Source organism: Amphiprion ocellaris, chromosome 9 (assembly GCF_022539595.1).
Source record: "Amphiprion ocellaris isolate individual 3 ecotype Okinawa chromosome 9, ASM2253959v1, whole genome shotgun sequence".
Classification (NCBI taxonomy): domain Eukaryota; kingdom Metazoa; phylum Chordata; class Actinopteri; family Pomacentridae; genus Amphiprion; species Amphiprion ocellaris.
The window spans coordinates 32,468,098-32,491,984 of NC_072774.1; the positions used below are offsets into that span (position 1 = coordinate 32,468,098).

At 38.9% G+C, this 23,887-nt stretch overlaps 1 protein-coding gene across 1 annotated transcript in view; it reads right to left on the reverse strand.

Annotated features, from left to right (window-relative positions):
* LOC111588859 (melanocortin receptor 5-like) overlaps nucleotides 1-22,456 on the reverse strand; it is a 29,668-nt gene extending 7,212 nt beyond the window's left edge. The window contains exons 1-4 of the mRNA XM_023299484.3: nucleotides 22,299-22,456; nucleotides 12,741-12,970; nucleotides 12,496-12,602; nucleotides 8,612-8,800 (exon numbers count right to left, since the gene is read on the reverse strand). Coding sequence (XP_023155252.1) covers nucleotides 8,612-8,800; nucleotides 12,496-12,602; nucleotides 12,741-12,935 — 491 coding nt within the window. The 5' untranslated portion in view covers nucleotides 12,936-12,970; nucleotides 22,299-22,456. The remainder of the gene's footprint in view (nucleotides 1-8,611; nucleotides 8,801-12,495; nucleotides 12,603-12,740; nucleotides 12,971-22,298) is intronic.
* Between the last annotated feature and the right edge of the window lie 1,431 nt (nucleotides 22,457-23,887).

The window sequence follows — 23,887 nt, forward strand, 5'->3', positions numbered from 1 at the left end:
GCTGTACACCAGATGCTACAGGATCAGCAAACTTTAATGAGTTTCACATGAGGTCATAGATGACGTTTTCAGTCATGCTTTTGGCATGTAGGGCTTTTAATGGATACTTGTTTGACAGGAAGGGCGCAAATGCTGCCTGCTTGGCTCGAGAAGCTGCTGTGATATTCCAGATCCTTCCATGATTTCTGTTCATTGATCCACAGGTGTTGCCTCATTCTCAGCATCTGCCTGCTCCACCCACACTACACTTGTTATCACTTTAGCTTTCACCAAGCTGTGTAAGATTAATTTGCTCAGCTTGGAGAAATTCAAGATCCCAAATCACTGTCTGTATGATGCAATCAGTCATTATTAGAATCATCGATTGGCGTCTTAGGCTGATTAAACTCTCATCGCCTCTATTTCTGCTGCAGATCTTGTCTGGCCCACTCACGCATTCCTCTGTCGTCTTCCCGGTTGTTCGAATGGATCCTTCTACTGATGCAAGTGGCATGCCTCTGAACATTAATTGTCTTAGATTTTCTTATACTGTATGCTTGTACATGTATGCACCATTTGTATGACTGCATTAAGGGTGGGGTTGGGGGAGGGTGGGGGGTTTAAAAGGGGTCATAAAAGCATAAATAGATTCTGCCTGCACATTTAGAAATGTCAATTCCTCAAACAAAAAGGCACAGAAGAGTACAGAAGAGTACATCATGCCAATGTGACTAGATATTTCGACCTCGGAGTGATGCGGAAAAGTCACAAATTGGTCCATAAAAAATCACTAGAATGCAGGAAGAACAACGTTCTTGTTTGGGGGGAGGACCTCCAGCCTCTGGCTTGATGTGTTTTATTACTACTATGATAAGTCAAAATATCTATTATGAAAAATAGTGTGTTCTTGCCAAGTGTCATTTTTTACATAGGTGTAATATCACTAGATTTATTTTATCCTGTGTGTTAAAAAAACTGACAGAAACTCAAATGTGAAGGTACACCACAAAATGTTTCAAACAGAGGGAAAAATTACATGTATTCTGAGGGTATTTTTCTGCTTCGTAAATCTACAGAAGAAACTGGAGTGAAACAGGATAGAAACTAGCGATTCTGCTGCATTTAATTAGAAACTAAGCTGAACTAAACACATTACTTATGCACATATGGTCTATCATTCAAAGTAATAGAACTGGGAATAAGTTAGGTACATATTATAGAGAGGTTCATACGGGTAGCCAGCTTTATGTTCCAAACAGAAAGGGCTGTGGGTGGACAACTGATGACGATGGGAAGCTGGCTATGGAATAGGCTGGCTCCCTGCACCAGATGCTGTGCTGCAACTGTGTGCGGTCATGCAACCCATCAACATGTACTTGCCTCAACAATGGCCTGGAGTGCTCAGACGTGTGCAAGCTACAAACATGCAACAACCAAGCCAGTGAAGAAGAGGGCGAAGTGGACTTAAATGACTGATCTGGATGACAGTGATGAAAAATAGCTAGCGACACGTATGAGAATGATTGCCTTTATTTTATATGGTACTGTTACATGTAAGAAATGACTCCTACCTGTATTTTATGTTTTTAACTCATTATGGCCATGCACCATTTTCCCAAAATTACCTTTGAATTTGGAAAAGCACCCACACAGCACAATGGGATGGAATTGATTAAAAATGTAATTGGAATTAAAACTCCAAAAGCATTTGGGAATTCAGTTTGGTAATGGAAATAGTCTTTGCGATAGTGTTTTTGGCATATGATCAATTCTGGTAGCAGTCTGTTAGAATTGGGTTAAAATTTGAACTTTTTGGAGCAAAATCACAATTTTAGCTGTTTTAACACCATTTACATAGTTTTTTTGTATGATTAAATGGAAATTACAGCATGCTGGATTTTCTGGTTAGTCTTGGTTTTTAATTTCAATAGAATTTAACTTCTGTCAAAATTTTAATATGAGGCTTCCGGTTATGGCGGCTTGCTGAGGAGACGCGTCAAAGTCTGCGCTGCTACTTAAACCTCTGAATCCTTTCTTAAAAGCTCATTTCGTAAGCGCCATTCAGCCAAATTACAACACCAGTGTTAAAGAAAATACTGATGTCACAAAAGAAGACAAATCGCGGCCGGACACAACAATCCAACCTCACTAATTATGCTACACCGACGGTCAAAGCCAAGCTGACCGCTAGCAAGGCCATGGAGGCTAGCGTCAATGCTAACACCACCACTAGCATTAGCTCCGAGGAACAGTCGGAGGGAGATGTTCCTACTGCAAAGGAGGAGTCCGGTGCCTCTTTGTCAGTAATACTGGCAGCTATTAACATCATGAAGTCTGAGTTTTCATCCAAATTTGATGGCATTCTCACTGCGATTGAAAACGTAAAGAAAGACATTACAGACTGTTCAGAAAGAGTCACACAGGCAGAGACGAGAATCTCAACAACAGAAGACGACGTGGCTGCGCTCCAGGAGAAGGTGAAACATCTACAAGGGAAAAATAAAGGCCTGGAAGAGAAAGCACTGGACCTAGAGGCTCGGTCACGTCTCTCCTATGTACGGCTTGTTCATTTACCTGAGGACGCAGAGTGTGAAGACACCTGTGGATTCCTGGAGAGTTGGATACCGGAGGCGCTGGAGCTAGCTCTGCTCCGGGGGAAAGTTAGGGTGGAAAGAGCACACAGGGTTGGTCCAATACCCCAACATAAAACCAACTCCGCACCTACAACCCTTATAATGAAGTTCCTGAGTTACAAAGACAAAGAAGCAGTGATGAGAGCGGCGAGGGCGAAGCGGCAGATCCTCTACAAGAGACTTTACCAAGACATGACAGCAGAGACGCACAAGAAGGTGAGAGTTGGAGGAGGCGAGGCGACAACTCTGATCACTGGGTCTGCAGTACGGCATGATCCCTGCCGCCCGGCTCATAGTGACCTACAAGGAACGCTCACACATCTTCAACAGCGCCAACGAAACCGAACACTTCATTAAGAAAATCCAGTCGGATAATCAACCAGACTGAGGTATGGATGAACAGATGACACCGTGGGAAAGATGATTCAAAACTGCTGTTGGAACACTAGTCTGATATCCTGAGGCTGTAGAGACAGGAGTGGAGTACAGAGTGAAAGTTAACCTGTAACACAGTTCTGATTTCTCTCACTCCCCTGTTTATTGATAAGGGACAATTCACTGATTTAATATGCACTGTTCCATTAAGAAAATATGGATGCGCTTTTGGTTTGTCAAGCTGTTTTGAAGGATTTATCTGAATTACAGTAGCAGAGTAGTTAGATTTATTCTGTATTTTATTTTTGTATCAGCATAGTTATACTGGACCAGCTCTTTGCTTTCTGGAAGTCTAGTCGATGAAGGGAGGGCAACGCCTGATGGGGGAACATTCAGGTGGATTGATAATGGCTGAAGGAAATAGTTTTTTGTTCCTTTTTCTTTTTTTTCTGAAATTACTCAAAGTGTTGGGGAAATTCCAAATCATTTATCCATATGTCTGTTGATCTAAAGGTTAAAATTGCATCCTGGAAGTACAGAGGGCTACAAAAAACAAACCAAAAAAATCAAACAAGTTATGAACAGGATTAAAACATTACAGTCTAATATAGTATTCCTTCAAGAAACCCAGCACAAGACAATGAGCTTAGGGTGAGGAGGAGGTGGAAAGGTAAAATTCTGTCAGCCCCCTTTACCTCTCAGGCAAGGGGTGTCGTGATTTTGATTCATGTCTCTATTCCACTACAGATTCACAATGTAATCAAGGACAAGGCAGGACGATGCCTGATTATTCAGGGAAGAATTCTTAGGGAACAATTAATTCTGATAAATATTTATGCTCCAAATACAGATGAACCCAAATTTTGCCAAAACCTATTTCTTGCTATTGCTTCTTTACCTGGTGCTTGTATTATGGCAGGCGACTTTAATTGCACTTTAGATCCATGGAAAGACAAAAGTACAGGAATGGACCAATTGCATTTGAGAAGCAGAGGTGTAATTCATAATTTCATGAAAGAAATGAATCTAGTTGATATTTGGCGAGCAGATAATCCCAATGGGAAAAAATATTCATGTTACTCCAGTATGCGCCAGTCATATTCCCGCATAGATATCTTTCTGGTTTCAGCACTACTAAGATGTAAAATAAAGAATGTTTCCTATGATGCCGTTCTCCTGTCAGACCACGCTCCAATCTCTTTAGTCTATTATGATCCCAAATTGACTACTGATATTCCCAAATGGAGATTTAAAACAAAATGGATGGTGGATACTGGCTTTGTTACTTTTCTAGATGAACAAATTAAATATTATTTTGAAACAAATAGAATAGAAACCTCTATAAGTATTAGATGGGAAGCGTTTAAGGCCTTTATTGGAGGACAAATAATTAACATTACGTGCTCTAAAGCCAAAGAAACCTATAAGAAAACAAAATCATTAGAAATAAAAATTAATAAATTACAAGAAAAATACTACCAGTCAGGTTCTAAGGATACTCACCAAGAATTACTTCAACTTAAAACACAATATAATGAAATATCTGCTACAAAAGCTTTATCAAGTTTATTACGACTTAAGCAGACATTCTATAATCAAGGTGAAAAACCTGGCAGTGCTCGCATGGTGCATCAAACAACTACAGAATGAAAGACTTATAACCTCACTACAAAACAATAACAATGAAAATTAAATTGATGAAATCTTCAAGAAATTTTATGAAAAGCTTTATAGCTCAGAAATAGATCCAAATATATCTGAATTGAATAATTTCTTGGACAATATTCAAATCCCCAGGATATGAGATGTAATTAAAGAAGAACTAGAGAAAGATATAACTTTAGTGGAATTATCTTTAGCCATTGACAACATCAAAGGAGGAAATACCCCTGGAGCAGATGGGATACCCATAGAGGTTTATAAAATATTCCAACATAGACTGTTGACACCATTATTAGAAATGTTTAAGGAATCTTTTCATAATGGAATCCTCCCAGCATCCTTAAGAGGAGCTCTAATCACATTGCTGCCAAAACCAGGCAAACCAAATAACAAATGTGAAAACTTTAGGTCAGTCAGTCTATTAAATGTGGACTTAAAAATTTTGAGTAAAATAATAGCCAGGACACTTGAGAATATAATGCCAAATATTATCAAAATGGCTTTGTACAAGGTAGGCAAGGCTTCCATAATGTCAGGAGAATCCTAACTATATTAATTGAGGAAAAGGGGGCAGCAGATACAGCATTACTGCCATTAGATGCAGAAAAAGCTTTCGACAGGGTCGAATGGCTCTATTTATTTGAAATCCTTAAATGTTTTGGTTTCGGAGAAAACCTTATTAAATGGATAAAACTACTTTATATTGAACCATATGCTGAAATCATGACTAATCGTAATATGTCCAAAACCATTAAAATACAAAGAGGATGTAGACAAGGAGACCCCTTATCCCCTCTGCTATTTATTATGGCTATAGAACCACTAGCCATAGCAGTGAGAACACACCAAAACATAACCGGTATATCAATTGGACAACAGGAACACTGTCTGGCTCTATTTGCAGACAACGTAATAATATTTCTTAAAAAGATGGAAAAATCCATTCCTGAATTATTAGAACTTATTAACGTATTTGGAAAATTCTCAGGATATAAATTCAACCGATCAAAATCATCTATAATATTTCTAAATCTATTCGAAAGTAAAAGCCCTCCTAATATTGCTGCTCAATTTAAAATCGTAGATTGTTTTACATATTTGGGCATTCAAATTGTTCCACAACTTAAATATATTGCAGCCAGCAATTATGAACCATTAATTCAAGAAATCTCAAAATCACTAGACAGGTGGACACCCATACCAATGTCATTAATCGGGAAAATAAACGTCCTTAAAATGAATATGCTGTCTAAACTGTTGTATTTGTTTCAAAAGATTCCACTCCCCCCTCCAAGTAACCTGTTCACTCAACTTAAAAAATTGTTTGTCAGATTTTTGTGGAATAATAGACGTCCTTGGACACGACTCTCACTATTGTTCTTACCCTATGATAGAGGGGGACTCAGATGTCCTAATCCACTCTGGTACTACTGGGCAGCACAGCTAAGAACACTGATGTTTTACTTCACCGAAAGGGAGGCTCCTCTCTGGAAAGAAATGGAGGATCTTCAGATAAGCCTGCCACTTCCGACATACCGATACTCAGCAAGCACTAAAATCCTTCAAAAGAATACAAAAACCCTATAATGAAAAATATGATTACAGTGTGGCATCAAGTTAAAAAACGTGTGAGAAACATCCTCTCTCTCTGTCTTCAGCCCAATATGGAGAAATGACTCCTTCCCTCTAGGAAAAACAGACGGGGGATTAAAATCTTGGGCTACCAAGGGACTGGGAAAAATAGGAGATCTTTACAACATGCAAAAGGTCCTGATGACATTTTATAGAAATAGTTGACGAATTTATTATACCTCATAATCACTTTTTTAAATACCTGCAGTTGAGAAATTTCATCAGAACGCACCAAAATCAAACGTTATGCATCCCCGAAATGTCTACCATAGAAAAACTAATGAATAACAGTTGCTCAAGGAGGGGTTTAATTTCCAAAATGTATAAATGCCTGGTAGATGGAAGTACAGAAACATCTGCAGGAGGGCTGGGGGCATGGAGGGAGGACCTCCAGGAAGACCTCTCAATGGAAAAGTGGGAGGAGGCATGTACTCATGCACAACTGAGAACTACTAACACCCGCCTAAGGCTACTGCAGTACAATTGGTTGACATGAACGTATATAACTCCAGAAAAACTGAACAGATATAATAGCGCTATACCTGATACTTGTATTAAGTGTGAGAAGGAAAAAGGTACACTTTTCCATTGTATTTGGCAATGTATGGAAATACAAAAATTCTGGCGAGAAGTGAAACAATGTATTCAAAATATTTTACAGATTCAGGTACCCTTAGTCCCACAGCTATTTATATTAGGTTTATATCCAGATAATTTGAAGATTAAAAAGAATCAATGAATATTTGTAGATTTAAGCATATTAATGGCAAAGAGAGTAGCAGCCCTCTCATGGAAAAACATCAGAAGACCAAGAGTGAGCAGGTGGTTGTCTGAGCTATCTTCAACTCTCCCTTTGGAGAAAATTACCTACACAATAAAACACCAGCAGCATCATTTTCATCAGATATGGGATCCCTTCATTTACTATGTTTCAAGAACAGATCTGTCATGTGCGATGGAAGAACCTGGGGACATGTAAACAGTGGCCCTCTGCAGTAATCAATAGGGTAGAAATGTGTGTGCGGGAGTTTTTCCCCTTTTTTTTCCAATATAGTGAAGTAGTGAAGTGAAATGGACTATAACTCACTAACTTGATCTGATCTCCAACCAAGAATTGGAGTAATTTGGTGGGTGGGGTTTTGGAGGGATGGGGGCGGGGGGGGGGGGGTGGGGGGGGGGGGTGACATGCTTGTTTAATACATGTAATTGTATCTTTGTTATGTTATCTTTATGTTGTGAAAACAATAAAAAGAATGTTGGTAAAAAAAATTTTATATTCGGAAATAACAATATATTGTTCCGTCCCTTCGCACTTACAGAAAATCTTACCATATCTACCATAGCAGTCTCAAGTTTGTTACAGTATTTTTCTATGCTGCAAAGTTATTAATACAGATGATGATGTGTAACGTGGCATTTTGTATTTTTCCATAATGAGGAAAAATCCTATTGAATTCCTACCATTGATAGGACCTTCTGCTCAGACCCTTTCATCGTGGGGCATCTCCATTAAAACGAGTGATAACATATAATAAGCTGTGAGTCTGCAACCGCTATCATATCCAAATGCAAACTAGAGACATATAGCAAGCTAAAAATACCAAAAAGAAATAGTCACCTGGGTGGTACTGATACCGGACATTTTGGGTCCAGGCCCATGGACTATATGTGCAAAGTAATTCTAAAATCTTAAAGAATTAAGAAAATTACAGAGATACCTTTATATCCAAGTAATTATTAATCTAGTTGTTACATACATCATTGTTGGTTGCTTGCCTGAAATTTTACAGCCACTGTTTATGATCTGCTTATGTCCGATCTACTGTACACCAGAACAAGATGTAATAAAAGGACACTGTGCTATCGTATTTGTTCATTTGAAATACTTGCAAGAGTGAAGATTAAATATCTCTATTTACTGGTTATTATTATTAAATTTCACAATTCTTTCATGCATCTTGTCTAAATTATTAAATACATCCATCTGTTTTAGGACATTATTAGGAAACAGGGAGGGGAGAGCTCATTTGAATTGTTTGGGAGCAGAGCAGTCTGACCCACTTTCTATAGTTTTTGAGGAAAATGGGTTGAAAGCTTTGTGCTTTCAAGAATGGTCAAACATTCGAAACACCACTGTAATGCTATATTTGGGTTGTGGGTTAGACAACTTTGCAACTAGAATCTAGACCATAAAATATTACATAAATGATATAAAACTCAGTTTGGATTTTTTATAGGTTAGACCACTCTGCTTCTAACCCCAGCTGTGACTTGTTTATTTTATTAAAACATCGTAGGCTATTTGTGTGAATACTTCATCTTATCATTACCTGTCCACGGCGATAGCCAGCAGGCTACACATGGATGCAACGACAGAGATGCAGATCATGGAGTCAAACACGTTGTCCATCTGCCGGATGAAGTGGTCCTCCACTACCAGCTGTCTGTTGTTGAGGAGGTAAATGATGATGGTCTCCCAGGCGTTGGACACACTCACCAGCATGTCAGCGACTGCCAGGCTGCAGCAACCAGACAAGTTAGTAGAATCCTTGATCACTGACATAGATGATCACAAATCTATAGATGTGCTTCCTCCTTTCCTCCCTATTCAGGTGACAGAGCCCTCCTGCTGTCTAATGACATCTTTTTGTCTCACAGGTTTTGTCTCAACACTCCCATCCTTCCAGCCATTACCTGTACACCACTTTGTCCTCTCTATGGTGCACGGGTGCTGGAGTCTTACATGGCTGGCTGAAGGTGAAGGCAGGGGACACCAGCCCATCACAGGGCCACACAGACTGACAACCAAGCACACTCAAATTCACTACTATGGACAAAAAAGAGTGACAAATAACATGTCTCTGGACTGTGGGAGGAAGCCAGAGCACCTGGTGAAAACTCACACAGATAAACTCCACACAGAAAGACTTCTCTGGACTCACATGCCAGATGAAAACGTTTTCACATTACATATTGACATTCTTGAGAGAAGCAACCTCTTTGAGTCTGCAGTGTGTTGGGATGAACACTGATGATATCATGGTAGCTTTAGCAAGACATCAAGAATCAAGAATCTTTATTGTCATTGTGTTTCCACACAGCAAAATTACGATTGGTGATTCCCAGCTATAGATTTAAAAAAAATAGAAAATGGCACACTATCTACAAATAAAATAACATTGTTTTTAAAAATCCTCAAAAATATAAATATGTAAACAGAGTTAGTGCACATCAGCAGTAGGATGAGTGTAAAGTGCAGTCCAGTGCAAGACTCAGTTCTTTATTGCACATAGTGTGTCTGTTGTGTGTGCAGGGAAGAAATGGATTGGACAGCTCTGGGATAAAAACTGTTTTTCAGTCTGGAAGTCATGTTTACTATGTCACTATTAGCTTAGCATGTTAGCACACTATTCCTACATGTATTATCTATTTCCTCTTATGGTAAAGATCCACCACTTGCCCTGTGTAAATGTGCAAACAAAAGCTGAATTACACATGATTTTAATCCTGAATTGTTGTTGTACGTACTATTTCAGGGCAGTCTCAACATGAGTCAGCAACCCGGCTCTTTGATGATCAGTTGGATTGTCAACAGAGCTTAGGACATGCAACCAGGCACAGCTGTTCTATTTGAATAATGTTGGATGTTTACTGAACAAAACTCAAAAGGGGTTCTGCTCTTACAATCAGTGTGAGCTCCAGCACCTTCTCCTCCATGACTCATTTGCATAAAATAAAACAGTTTGAACTTTCGGCTCCCAGTTTGCAAAGCAAATTGCTCAAGTGCCTCAGAAAATGAACTGGGGAACTTTGCAGGGTTATATTTTGAATTGTCTTAGCTGACTCAGAATGAGTGTCCAGGTGCAGTACATCCTGAACAACTCGGTAACTTATCAAGCTAATCTGCATGCTTTGGATTGAAAGAAAATAATGCTGACACTGCACCTCAACACCACCTTGTGTAAGCAATAAAATGTACTTTAGTGCTTCAGTTTTGGTCTCGACCTCACACTTGCACTACATATCAGTTCCGTGTATCAGTTATTCATTCTCTGGGGAGTATGAATGTAAGTTTCAAAGTTCAAGACAAGCCATCCATCAGTGACCCAGAAATGGGAACTTTAAGGTGGCACGACAATTGTCATTAGGAATGCTTAATTATTATTATTCTGCCAAGAAACGCGGCAGGGTTATGTGATGATCAGCGTTGGTTTGTCTGTCTGTCTGTCTGTCTGTCTGTCTGTTAGCAACATTACTCAAAAATGGACTAATGGATTTGGATAAAATTTTCAGGGAAGGTCAGAAATGACACAAGGACCAAATGATCAGATTTTGGCAGTGATGCAGCTTATAGTCTGGATCCACAGATTTGTTAAAGATTTCTGTATCATTGCCAGATAGCAGCACGGCGTCACTGTAACCATGACAACAAGTGAACACTACATCAGCTGCCTGCTGACGATCATGATTGCGATCCTACTACAAATCGATCATTGTGGACTTATCAGGACTTATCCATTGAAAATGATACAAGGAACAGCTGATTAAATTGTGGAGGTGTTTCTGAGTCCCATCAATTCCCGCCGGCCGCTACAAATTTAGGTCACATGATTCGGTATCCATACATAATGTACACATGCATAACACACGCCTTTTCTCACCCTAAGGTCATTTTTTATTAAAGGTTTCATCTGTCATAAATGAAACAATGACTGAGCAGCCTTGGTGGAGTACTGCGCTCTCTGGATGCTTTTCTTGTTATTCTTATTATTGACTTATTTTCTCTAGACCAAAGAAATGGACAAACTGACTAACCACACATTGCTACTGAGGCTGAAAACAACAAAACAACTGGGAATTTATTAGTTCCCTTTAGATTAAATGAATTTTAAAAATATATGCAATGATGCCATCCCACAGATGCTATGTCTGCCTCGCTGTCACTCTTGGAGAGTCATTTGAAACCACATCAAAACAAACAGTACCCACCAGTGGAACAGTAATTTGAACAGTGAGTTGAATGTCTTCTTGGTCTCCAAATGCACTGCTGGTGTCAACTGAGGCTCTTTGGCTTTGGTCTTGGAGAAGAGATTTCATTCGTTTAAGTCAGAGGGCCCACATCCAAATTTAATCACAAGTAATTAATGTTAACATCAAAATGACATACAGGTCTTCTTTTGAATTTGTCAAGTTGGGTCATCAAATTTGTGACTTGACTTAAACATGTAAATCTGTCCGTCCATGTCACATGGTGTGAGTCTATGTTTATAGAAAACAGAAAAATCTAACAAGATTATAAGAAAAGAAATGTCAGAAAGCCTTTTATAACTCTAGGTTTACGTGACATTTTATTCACCCACTTGTAGTCATTGTAAATTATGTATCAGTCAGTATTTTGAATGCATTTGTTTTTTCAGGCAACACATTTTTGCAAAATCTGCTCTTGTTGCGTTCAAAATACACAATTATTTTCATCTGTTCTCCATTAAAGCTTTAATGTGAAACCAAGCCATTTATTTCAATATGTGATGTTTACATTTAGGTCTTCGGCAGTGCATTAAACAGGTGGTTGGGAAATTGAACTTCATTATCATCTTGAATTCTGGCACAGTCCCTGCTTCTACATAGAAACATGCTCCTGCAGCTTTCAACACCTTCAAGTCACACTTCAAGAGAACACGAGAGCAAGGTTGCTAATTAAACACATGTACTAGCACCAGTCTGACAGCTCTATCTTTTATTTTTTCTTTCTTGGCTTATATTTTGCAGTGTGAAGTGTGTTTTGAAAAGTGTCCACATCCACATGTCCTCGCAAGTCTGCTGTTTTGCGTCTGCAGCAGATACAGAAGCTTTACATGTCAAGTGGTTACAGTGAACCCTAACCCATGGCTCTCCAGCATGGCTCTGTTACCTTCACAAGCTAATCCTTTGCATGTCTACACAGATAAAACAGTCTATTTTTAAACTTCGAAGGCCCCTGAGGGGACACCTGCATTATTACCTAATTAGAATGCCCGAATTAGTAATGTAATCATGAATTAATCAAGTTACAGTATTGCAGAGTAGGAGAAATAGTGGGTTCAGTAGCCTGGGGCCTGCATATATTACAGAAAGGCAGAGGATTAGCATTAAAGAACAACACTGTCATTTTAATGAACAACTCATTTTCTGATTCTGCACTCCTAGTAAACATGGAAATGCCTGGAAAACTCACCTACATACAAAGAAGTACATGGGAGAGTGAAGGTTCTTGTTCTTTACTATGGCTGTGATAACCAAGATGTTCTCCAGCAAGGAGATGATACCCAGGATCAAAAAGACCTGAGGAAAGAAAGATGAGAAGAGTGAAGATGAATAGAATGGTACAGTAGTGGGATCCAACAGGAGGGTTGAGATAATCACAAGATAAATCTGAAATGTTACGAGGTCATTTACAAAGACACACACACTCATACAGACCTCCACAGCGATGTGGACCTGTTCACATCCTACAGGTTTGGAGGTGCTGCTCTTGTCTGGAAGCAGTGGAGGGGCCAGGGTGTAGTTCTGATGGTAGTAGGAGTAGGCCCAGGTGGAGTTACCCAGCAGCTCCTCCTCCTGGTAGGAGGACCCATCAGACACGTTCATCCCTGCTGTGACTCTGGTCCAAATCATTGCAGCGCTAATCTGGGCGCCATTTATAAAGCAGGCTGACAGAGAAGACAGATGTCAGAGTGAGACAGTGTCATGCTGCACATAACAATTATTAAAGTGACATTAGGTTAAGTTCATGGCATTAAAATAATTCCACTTCTGAATAAATACTGCAAACAAACTGCTGACAAATGATGTGGTTCAAATTGCAAACACTAACCTTTTGACCATTGCATGCAGCAGCAGAAACACATTGTCAACATTACACTGACATATCATTACCTAATTAATCTTGTGTGTGTGTGCACATCCAGAGAACACATTATTATTAAGTGAGTAGTATTTTTGATGTGCCGGCGAATGTTAGTTTTGCATTTGTTCTCTTTTTGCTCTTAGTTTGGTCTTCACCACCACCCAAGGGCAATATTTGGCTCTAAATGTTAGCAATGTATTTTGACTACAGCTATCTGCTTGAGACAAATTCAATGCTATGAGCACAGAGAGCCTGAAACTGAAGCAGTAGGTTAGACAGTTTAACAGTGAGCTGAAACTCAACAGAAAAATAAAACAAAACGCCAAGAGGACCTAAAGATAGCTCAACATCGGAGACACTGGGAACAACTAGCTCTAACAGCACTAATATGGATCAGTTATTTGCATAACACTTTAGATCTCATTTGTTTATCTCTAAAAAAAAAAGGGTAATGTAAATTAACTTTAGGTTTTAGCTACTATATGTGGCGAACTGTTTCTCAGTAGGGTACAGTGAATTTCTAGAGACTGTTGGTTGCCTGGTAACCTTACAGCGATGACAAAAATATAAGGTGATATAATATGCAAAGTAGTGATCTTTATACGCTGGCTGGCAGGTTTTGTTACCTTTGTGCTAGAGTTAGGTTAGCTTGCTGTGTCCCTCTGATCCAAGTCTTTATGCTAAGCTAGGCTAACCAAGTGCTGTCTGCATCTTCATGTTTACTGTACTATTTACTTTTACATATCTTTAAGAATAGAAAGGTTGTATTGAATAATGTACCCCTTTTAAAAATTTATTTACTATAATTCAGTGGTGCATAAGGTATAGATCAACCTAAATGTATTCAGACATTTGCACTGAGTTGGAATAAATGAGTTTTAGAACCTTTAGTTATGACACTGCCAAGGAATGCGAGAAAGTTATGTGACGATGCATTTTGATTTGTCTGTCTGTTAGTCTGTTTGTCTGTCCGTTTGTCTGTCTGTTCACAACATTACTCAAAAACAGACAAACGGACATGGATAAAATTTTGAGGGAAGGTCAGAAATGTCACAAGGACCAAGTGATTAGATTTTGGTAGTGATTCAGCTTATAGTTTGGATCCACGGATTTGTTAAAGATTTTTGTATCATTGTGAATGATCACATGATTAAGATCCTACTACAAATCAATCGCGGCAGACCATGAATTGTTTCGGAAATCATACAGCGACTGAGCAGCCTTGGTGGAGTACTGCGCTCTCTGAGGGCTTCTCTTGTTTGTTGTGATGATTGGGATAATCAGACATTTTGGACAGTGATCACTTGAAATGTTGTAAATCAGCCACAATCGTCAAAGGATAGCAATAATTTTACACCCCATTAAAAATCAATATGCTAAAATTTTGTCAGAAATGTTGCGGCAAGGCGGCAGGGATAAGTATACTGAACGTTCCTCTCATCAATCGCACAAAAAAGCCTCAGTGTCAAGATCCTGACCTCAGCTGATGAGGTGTGATGAGATCATATTTAAAAAAAAACTGGACACACACTGCACTGCAATGAAGTGCTTCCCCTGTTTCCTAACTCATGACTTGACAAGCTAGCCCTCCGGTGATGTCAAATGACACTGTATGAGTTGCTTATAAATTTGCACAGCTGTCATAGTCATTGAGGTGAAACTCTTATGCTCTATCTGGAAAATTCCCCAGAGTCATACTGTACATAATCCATTTCAAGGCAGTGTAGACATGAAATGGGAAAAGAGAGAAAACCACTGATGACAAAAGAGACCACTGAAGCAGAATTAAGTGCTAAACTTAATTTTGTGTGTCCTCCGTAGCCCCTGTTTGGACTGTAGACTGTCTAATTTCAGCAGAATGCGTTTTTTCCACATTCGTACAAAGTGACACAATTAGCTCAGCAGGTAAAACAATTCATCTCTGTCGTGGGGTTAAAGGAAAAAGCCATGCCAATAATGTTTGAAGAGTTATGACATTTTGCTGTTGTCATAATTGTACTTTTAACTGCAGGAAGTATGTCAGCGCAAATGGAATTCGATTTTTCCAGTAGTACTTAACACAGCAGTCGTCTATAGCTGTTCGAAGATGAGAAGCAATCACTGTTCCAACCTTTTACAATGTTCTATCACATCCCAGGTGCAGGGGCAATTATATATCAGTTATTTGCTTTATATGAAGTGTTCTACATCGCTCATGCTTTAGCCCTTTAGAACACATAAGCAACTAAAATTATCTTTTAATATCATATTGTTAGCAGACAGAAACAGCTCTCTGACCTGCCGTAATGAAAATGTACTGAAAATCTGCTTGTTTTTAGTATCCAACTTATAGATGTTTTTCCCTATTTAATCAGTATGGCAGCAGGCACACACACTGAGCGGGCTATATGAAAGATGGACTTATTATTTCAAGCAGCAAATAGAAGACATTACTATCATTTGACATTTTCCGTATAAAAATGGAGAAGGTTGCTTCTAAAAATTTACATCAAATGGTTCTACACGGTTTCAAGGAATAACCAAATCGCTTTCAGAAATAAAAGTATGATTTGCTCAAACTTTTTCTGAGCCAGACAAACTCACCAGCAAGAAGATCATCAAAAATAGTCTGTCTCGCCCTGCTGGGTCTCATGAAACAAGCAAGACAGAGTTTTTCAAGTCTTTGAACATATTTCTCTGAAAGACTGTGTGCATCAGTTTGAGACGTAGCTATAAATGAACACGCCGCACCGCAGAGGATTGAATTAAATTCTACATGCGTGGATTACCAAACAGCGCTCGGGTACACGGGAGCCCTTTTGCAGAGGCCCTGAGGTCTAAATAGTGAGTGGGGCGCTTAGCTAGAGCCAGTTCTCAAAGAGAATCACGGTTTTTGTCAGAAAGTGACAGGGGCTCAGTCAGTCCTTTAATACTGACTACCTAACCATAAATCTGTCTATGTAGCTGCAATATAACAGCAAATACTGGCAACAGTGAAAATATCAGCACTGTAAAAACATAATTTGTAGGTCAAAAGGTTGATATATTGCGTATTTAAATCTAAATCTGACAATTACCAATCAAATATAAGCTACAAAAGGCACAGCAGTACCATCTGTATACCACAGAGCTCCCATTAAGTTTGTATGAAAGCAGATTTGACCTGACTTACTTAATGAGTCTAACCCTAAACATGAGAGCATATCCACTTCATTTAATCACCAATAATACACAGCATCCAGTTCAAATAATCTGTCCGCGGCAGTCTTGATGAATTGAGTTTTCCAGGCATTTCCATGTTTACCAGGAATGCAGGATTAGAAAATTAGTTCATTAAAATGACAGTTCTGTCCTTTAATAGTCATCCTCCATTTGACATAATGCTTATCAGAGACATTTTTAGGAACAGCATACCAATAGTAGGAATAGCGCTTGTCTTTGCTTTTTCTCCATCATTTGCATCACATCACTCCATGCTGTGAATCTACAGTTCTGTCAAGAATCAAGAATCTTTATTGTCATTGTGTTTCCACACAGCGAAATTGCGATTGGTGACTACCAGCTATATGTAAAAAATAGAAAAAGACGCCTTCGTCACATCCCAAAGGTGTTTCGTTTCAGATCTGGTGTCAGATCTAATGGAAGTCCACTCAACTCATTGTCATGGTCCAGATTTCAGTTTGACATGACTCTGATGCGTTTTATCAGACTGTCTTTATATATACAGATCTGGCCTTACTGCCATGTAGTGTTTTCCTTATGTCTACTGAATGAGATATTTCACTTTTATATGACTTAATAAAGCATACATGCGGATTGTCAAAGCAATCTTTCTGGCTCTAAAATGGTCTCCTACACCCTCTGTGAGAAAACATTGCTGACAAAACCAGTGTCACGTTTTCTGCCTGAAATACATAAAGTCTGCATAGGAAGGGCTCTCTGTATTTAATGAAGACCAACAAACTACTTGAAAATCTATCAGCAGGACTTTTTGTCAGTAGCAGAGCCCAGAGTGACTCATTAATACTGTAAGAGAAAAAATAGTCCGGAGGAGCTTTCATCTGATGCAAACACAAAGACGCATTATGAAAATGTTTTTGCATTCGATTAATGTGCAGGTTGCAGCCACCTGTTCTCTGATGTGACTTCTGTTGCAGTAGATGTTGTGATGGTGGAGGGGGCGAGAAGCATGTGATGTGTAGATGTACACCGGGTATCATTAATGCACAAGTACATACTTGTCGAATTCACAATTCCTGGTGTTGTTCTTGAAATGAAGCAGTGCTCTGTGTGACGGTGACTGATTGTGTGTGTGCTTGTGAATACTTCACACACCTCCACAAATCAGTTGAGCTGATCATCTGCTTTCTGTCCGTTTCTCTTGGGTTCTGTGTTCTTCCTCAGGCCCACTCTACCCTCTACTCTATACTCCACAAGTGGCCGTTAATGTAGATTAGGATGTATACGTCGCTGTGCATTCAGAGAGCAGGACAACATCAATTTTTTCAGAGGCATAAGTGTCATTAAATGTGAGCCCACTGATATGTTAATCACAGCAAAACAAGAACCTGTGAGCTTCGTTCTTTGCACATATTCCAGGCCTATAAACAAACAAGCTTGTTGCACCGTGTAGTCAAACAGAGCTAAAATTAAACATTCCACAAATAGGCCACTGATATAATGTTTTTTAATGTGTCCTACTTTAACTATTTATGATGTGAATATTAATGCATTCATATAAATTTCCCTGGGTAAATGTTAGTTGCAGTGATCAGGGTGTTGCAAGTTGAGTTATTTTGTTCTTATATTTTATTATTATATTCTTGTATATATTGTACATATTATTGTTATTCTAATTATTATTATTACTGTACATATGTTTTGTGCTGCTTTGAAGGATGCTGCTGCTGTAACACTGCAAATTTCCCCTGACGTGGGAGTAATAAAGGATTATCTTATTTTATCTGATCTTATTCTTCCAAGGTGCTCTGTGATGCAGTTATAACCTCAAACAACTGTGTTCTACTATGAGTGACTGAAGGTGACAGAGGAGAATAGTTAAAGATGAAAAAATATTATAAAATAGCTTAAGTTATATTAATGCTGTAAGTTGAATTATTCTAATAAATATAATTCCTTTAACCACCATTCAGTTAGAAAAAAAGCCTAAAACTTTTGTCATTTACTACTATTTACATAGTTGACAAATGAAATAACTACTATTTATTTATTTAGTTCAATTAAATTTGTACTTTTTTAACCTGTTATATATATTAGTATTATTTTCTACACATTTCTTCATCACATTTCCAATATTGTAAAGGCTTAAAGTGAATGAAATTGGCATGTTCATGTTTGTCAATGTTAGGTTGCAAGCAACTGACCATTGTAGCTTCATATATTTCTTGAATACTAGCAGTTAAACACCCGGCTGAAAAGACTTACTGGCGACTATGCAGGTGGGCCATTTGAACAAAGTGTAATAATGTTGAATGATGGTTATTTTCCAGCAGAACTGGATATGTTAAGGGTAAAAATATTACATTTGCTTAATATAACACAATATCTGGTAAATAGCAGCATTTATTTACCCTTGATATAGCACTTTGGCTTGCATGAGATGTCCCTGTTTGCATTCTTATGCCTGCACTTTCTTACTTTTTAGTCATTTGTATGTATCAAAATCTTAAAAAAGATCTACTTTCTCAGTCATAATTACAGCTTAGATGTCAACATGAACATCATTTAAAGTGGAAAAGAAACTATTATCAAACTGCGGTCTGGTTTGAAAGTAACATTTTTGCCATACAAGGACCCAGACATCTTTGTATCAGCATTACGCCACAATAATGTCATATAAATGTGAATGTAATTACAAGCAAAGTTTGGAAAAATCGGTTAATCACCCAGATGTAATTCCCATTTAAGGCTATCAGGGATTTCTGACAACCAAGTTTGAAAAAAAGAGCTTGAGAAGTGTCAACAAACCTGTGGAAGAAGCATGACTTTGAAGCCCCTCCACTGGCAGTCACATCTCAATAAAATTCCATTTTAATGAAACAAATGTGGTTTGTCTAAAAGGAGCTACACTAACCTTTGCAAATATGTAGCACAGCAAAGTAGCTAATGAAATTGTATTTAAATGATGGAACTAGTGAGCTGGGAGCTAGAATACGGTGCTGACATTGCATGAGCACCAACAGGAACGCTGGTGGGACAGGAAATGTTGCATGGGGGACATAGCCAATACATAGATGATTAAATATATCCCTAAACACCCAAAATGAGAAAAGAGAAGAACATCAAATTCAAATAAGCCAGTGAAAGATAAACAGAAGACCAATATGAAAGATGAAGTTTTGTTTATTTCTTTGGCAACTGATCGAGAAGAGAAGCATAAAGCTTTGTGTTTATTTTACCATTCTGTTTATTATTAGTATTTATCTCTATCTTTATCTAGCCAACAGTAGCATTCGTATGTATGTATTGAGGAAAACATTTTGGGAAAAGAATCTTTCATACATTCTGTCAGTTTTAGGGCTTCATGTGCTACATGTACAGTACAGAAGCCGGTATAATTTTGGATTCATGTGACTGTTACATTCAACTCCCCAGTCATGCTGAATGTTGGATGCGACAGCTCACAGTGAGGCAGAGAGCTGCAGCTTCCAGGGCTCCTTTCGCTCTAATCTGTGATGCTGATCTACCACATTGAACCGAGCACAATGCTGACATCTCAGTCTGAACCTGATCTCATGACGAAGACTCCAGTGAGTCCAGTGACAGTGGCACGGACGATAACACAACACCACAGCCAGGAACACTTCTTCAAAGGTTGCCATGGCTACGCTATCATAACCATACTGTTAAATAGCATTTTCCCTTTCTCTCAGATATCCACTCAAAAATAACAGCATTATGACCAGTCAAGTCATGAAGGAGCTCTGCCTGGCTTGTAGCCACGTGAAGTCAAATGCTAATTAACAAGTGGTGGCTTAAACAAACAGAGTCACTTGGAGGATTATTTAAATTAGGTGGAGAATTATACCATCCATCCATTATCTATACACCGCTCAATCCTAATTAGAGTCGCAGTGGGGGGCTGGATCTGTTCCAGCTGACTGAGGGTGAAGGCAGGGGACACCTGGACAGGTAACAGTCTATCACAGGACTACACATAGAGACAAACAATCACACTCACATTCACACCTACAGACAATTTAGAATCACCAATTAACCTCAGCATGTTTCTGGACTGTGGGAGGAAGCTGGAGAACCTGGAGAAAACCCACACATGCACAGAGAGAACATGCAAACTCCATGCAGAAAGATCCCAGGAAGGTTGGGACCTTCTAGCTGTGAGACGACAGTGCTAACCACTGAGCCACTGTGCAGCTCCAGAATTATTCCATCTCATGATATTGTTCTAGGTTTTTTGTGTCTCTGTGATACTACACTGTAGACTTAAACACTGCAAAATAAACACAAATGTTTAAAATGTATCTATTTTATGACTGATATATCTATTAATGCAAATGTATAAGATCAGGATGACATTTTTTTCTCCATGGGTCGAACAACCTCCTCTGTTAGTGTTTTGGACCGATTTTTCCTGATTTTACATTCTCCCATTAGAAAACTCTACTTCTGTTTTAAATTGAAGACAACACAAGGAAACTGCTTCTTATCTGTGTCAGCATACATATAATGTCATTCAGCTGTTTTCCACTTGTGGTCTATTAGAGCCAGTAGAGGATGATACATCACTATTTACATGAACTTTCATAAGGTGAGATGCCATACATCTCTTCTTCTGTAGCTGTGTAAGAAAAGCTTGCAGTCAAAATGCAAAGCAAATAATGGAAGTGAAGTAAACATTGATATGGAGGCGTGCTTTTGTTCCCTCAGCAGGAGATGTGTTTATCGTTACCAGACAGGTCAGTCGGTAAAAAGGAAGCTCCTCGTCTCACACTGAGTGATGCTCACTGCTGCTGCTTTGCCACCGTGGTGACTAATGTTTGTAAGAAAAGGATATTTTCTCCAGACAGTCATTAAAATGACAATTACACTGCAAAAGAAAGGCATTTCCTACACAATGGGCATGGCATCTGTTAATGCTAATGAATCAGCTTTTACTCTTTCAGCTTTGACTGAGTGTTGCTTTCTTCCTCAGATTTTGTGGCACATAGTCCTGACATAGCATATGCTCTGACTGCCACTAGCTAATAGGCTGCTAAAACACAGATAACTTACTGCATTTCATGGCTACACATTGGCCGCCGAGTCATGTGTTATTCTGATGAATCCAGGGCTGTAGCAACTTCAGCTAAAGCAAATGCACATCTGGCAGCATGCCATGAGACTGAGCAGCATCTGGACCTCACTGTGTTTGTGTTTCCAAAGGAAGTAACAGGGCACCTCAAAAGGAGGCTCCATATACACTGAAATATCAGTCCTGCACATTTCATGGCAAATCAAAGCCTCAGCGAAATGACTTAATGCATATTACCATGGTTGCCTTATTTCTTAACAGATAGAAGCTGACTGTGCTGTTGGCAAAGTTGCTTGAAGGAGGAAATTCCTACTAGTTTTTCATTTTTGAATACATTTGCTGCATAGCTATGAGTCCACTGAGAACTAAATCTCAATATGCATGAACTTTCTTGGACAGCGTGTCGATACTGTTTATTACATGCAGGGTTTAAGAGGTAGCTGCCTCTGTTGGATGATCTGAGGATTTACATACAAGTGTATGATAAAATGTATATAACAGCAATATGATTTATATCATTTTAGATGAAGCACTTGATAACTGACCAGAAAACCTATTACAAAAACTAGAAATTATGTTTAAACATAAGTGTTAAAATATCATGTAGCTGCATGTTCAGTCATATAACACTGTAAATTCACTGCTAACTCTGCACTGGGTACCCCACATACACACACAGTTTACTGACAAATATACTGATAAATAATCCACTGTGCTAATGTAACAATAAAACCACAGGTTTTCTGTCTGCCTGTGTAACACCAGCTATTTATTTTACTGGCAGTTTTGACAAAATTAATGTAATAACACAAAGATGTCCTCTGAGGCGGTGGTAAAAAATCCATCATGAGTGGGGATACAGAGATAAAAAATGACTCACCTCTCGCAGGAGCTGTGACTCAAATCCTTCCCACAAGTTGCTCAGATGGACTGGATGATGTCTCTGTGGAGCATCAGAACAGTGGATCTACGCATCGGGAAAGAGGAGATGCTGAGCTGTGAGAGAGAGAGAAACTGAGGGAGGGAAAGACAGAGGCAGAGAGAGAGGGAGGGAGAGGAACTCCCTCTTTAGTTCTGACAGTGTGGACACGACAAGCAGCCACTGCCAGCAGTGTTTAACTGCCTCTTCCACGCTGGTAGATTCTGTGTGTGAGAAGATCTTAAAAGAATGAGCGTTGAACCTTTGATCAGCGTTGAACCTTTGATCATCCATGACTGGTGTCCATCCTGACCAAATTTGAGCTCTCTCGTGGTTACGCTGTTTGAGTTAATAGCTTTTGAAAATGTCAAAAAATGACAAAATTGTCCAAAATATGAATCATATTTCAAAATGGCCGCATTCCGTGGCTCGCCATTTCCACGCCCTCAGACTTTTGCGGAGCGTTTTGATAACTTTTGATCACCCATGACTGGAGTACATCCTGGCCAAATTTCAGCTCTCTTGGGGTTACGCTGTTTGAGTTTATAGCTTTTGAATATGTCCAAAAATGACAAAATTGTCCAAAATATGAATCATATTTCAACATGGCCACATTCCGCTGGTTGCCATGGCCACACCATCAGACTGTTGCGGACCATTTTGATAACTCATAATTCAAAATGGTTGACTTCCTGTTGCATTATGGGTAATGATGCAAGAGGCTTTTTTGTGCGTCTTGATGAGTTACATATGTGTGCCGAATTTCAGAAGTCTAGGTCGAACGCTGTCCGGGGGCTGAATTTTCGTAATTTTGTAGGGGGCGCTATTGAGCCATTTTGGCACGCACGCGTGCCATTCCCCTAAAATATCAAATTTTTCGCCGGTCCTGATGTGTGTGGCGATTTTCATGCATTTTCGTGAATGTTTAAGGCGTCAAAAAGGCCGATTTGGAGGCGGACGAAGAAAGTATAATAATTAGGCTCTCTGCTGCAACTTAATTCAGAAGTCTGTCTTGCAGTGTAGCATAAATTAAATGAAGCTGATGTTTTTAAAAAAATAACTCAGGTTTTTTTTTTTTTTTTTTCAGTGCCTTTGTTGGGTAATATGTCAAGCCCACACGAATATACACACTAATCAACCACAACACTAAACCCCTTAAAGATGACATGAGTAGTGCTGATCCCCTCGTTAAAATGGTACCTGCCGAGGGTGGGATATATTAGGCAGCAAGAGAACAATAAGTTGTGTTGGATGCAGGAAAAATGCCCAAGGATCTTAGCGATTTTGACAGGGACCAATATTGTGTATATGACAGTACTGCACAAGATGCTAACATTTGCACAAAGATTTTTTTGAAGCTATTTTTATTTTATCTTATTTTTTAAATTCTATTCTATTCTATTTCATTTTGTTTTATTTGTTATTTCAGTCGTGTGAAGGGAACTCACAAAATAAGAATTTCATTACTCAGGGTAACCACTGTGTTTCTGCTGTGTACATGACAATTTTAAATCTTGAAATTGTGATGCCTGCATGGCTGGATCAGAGCA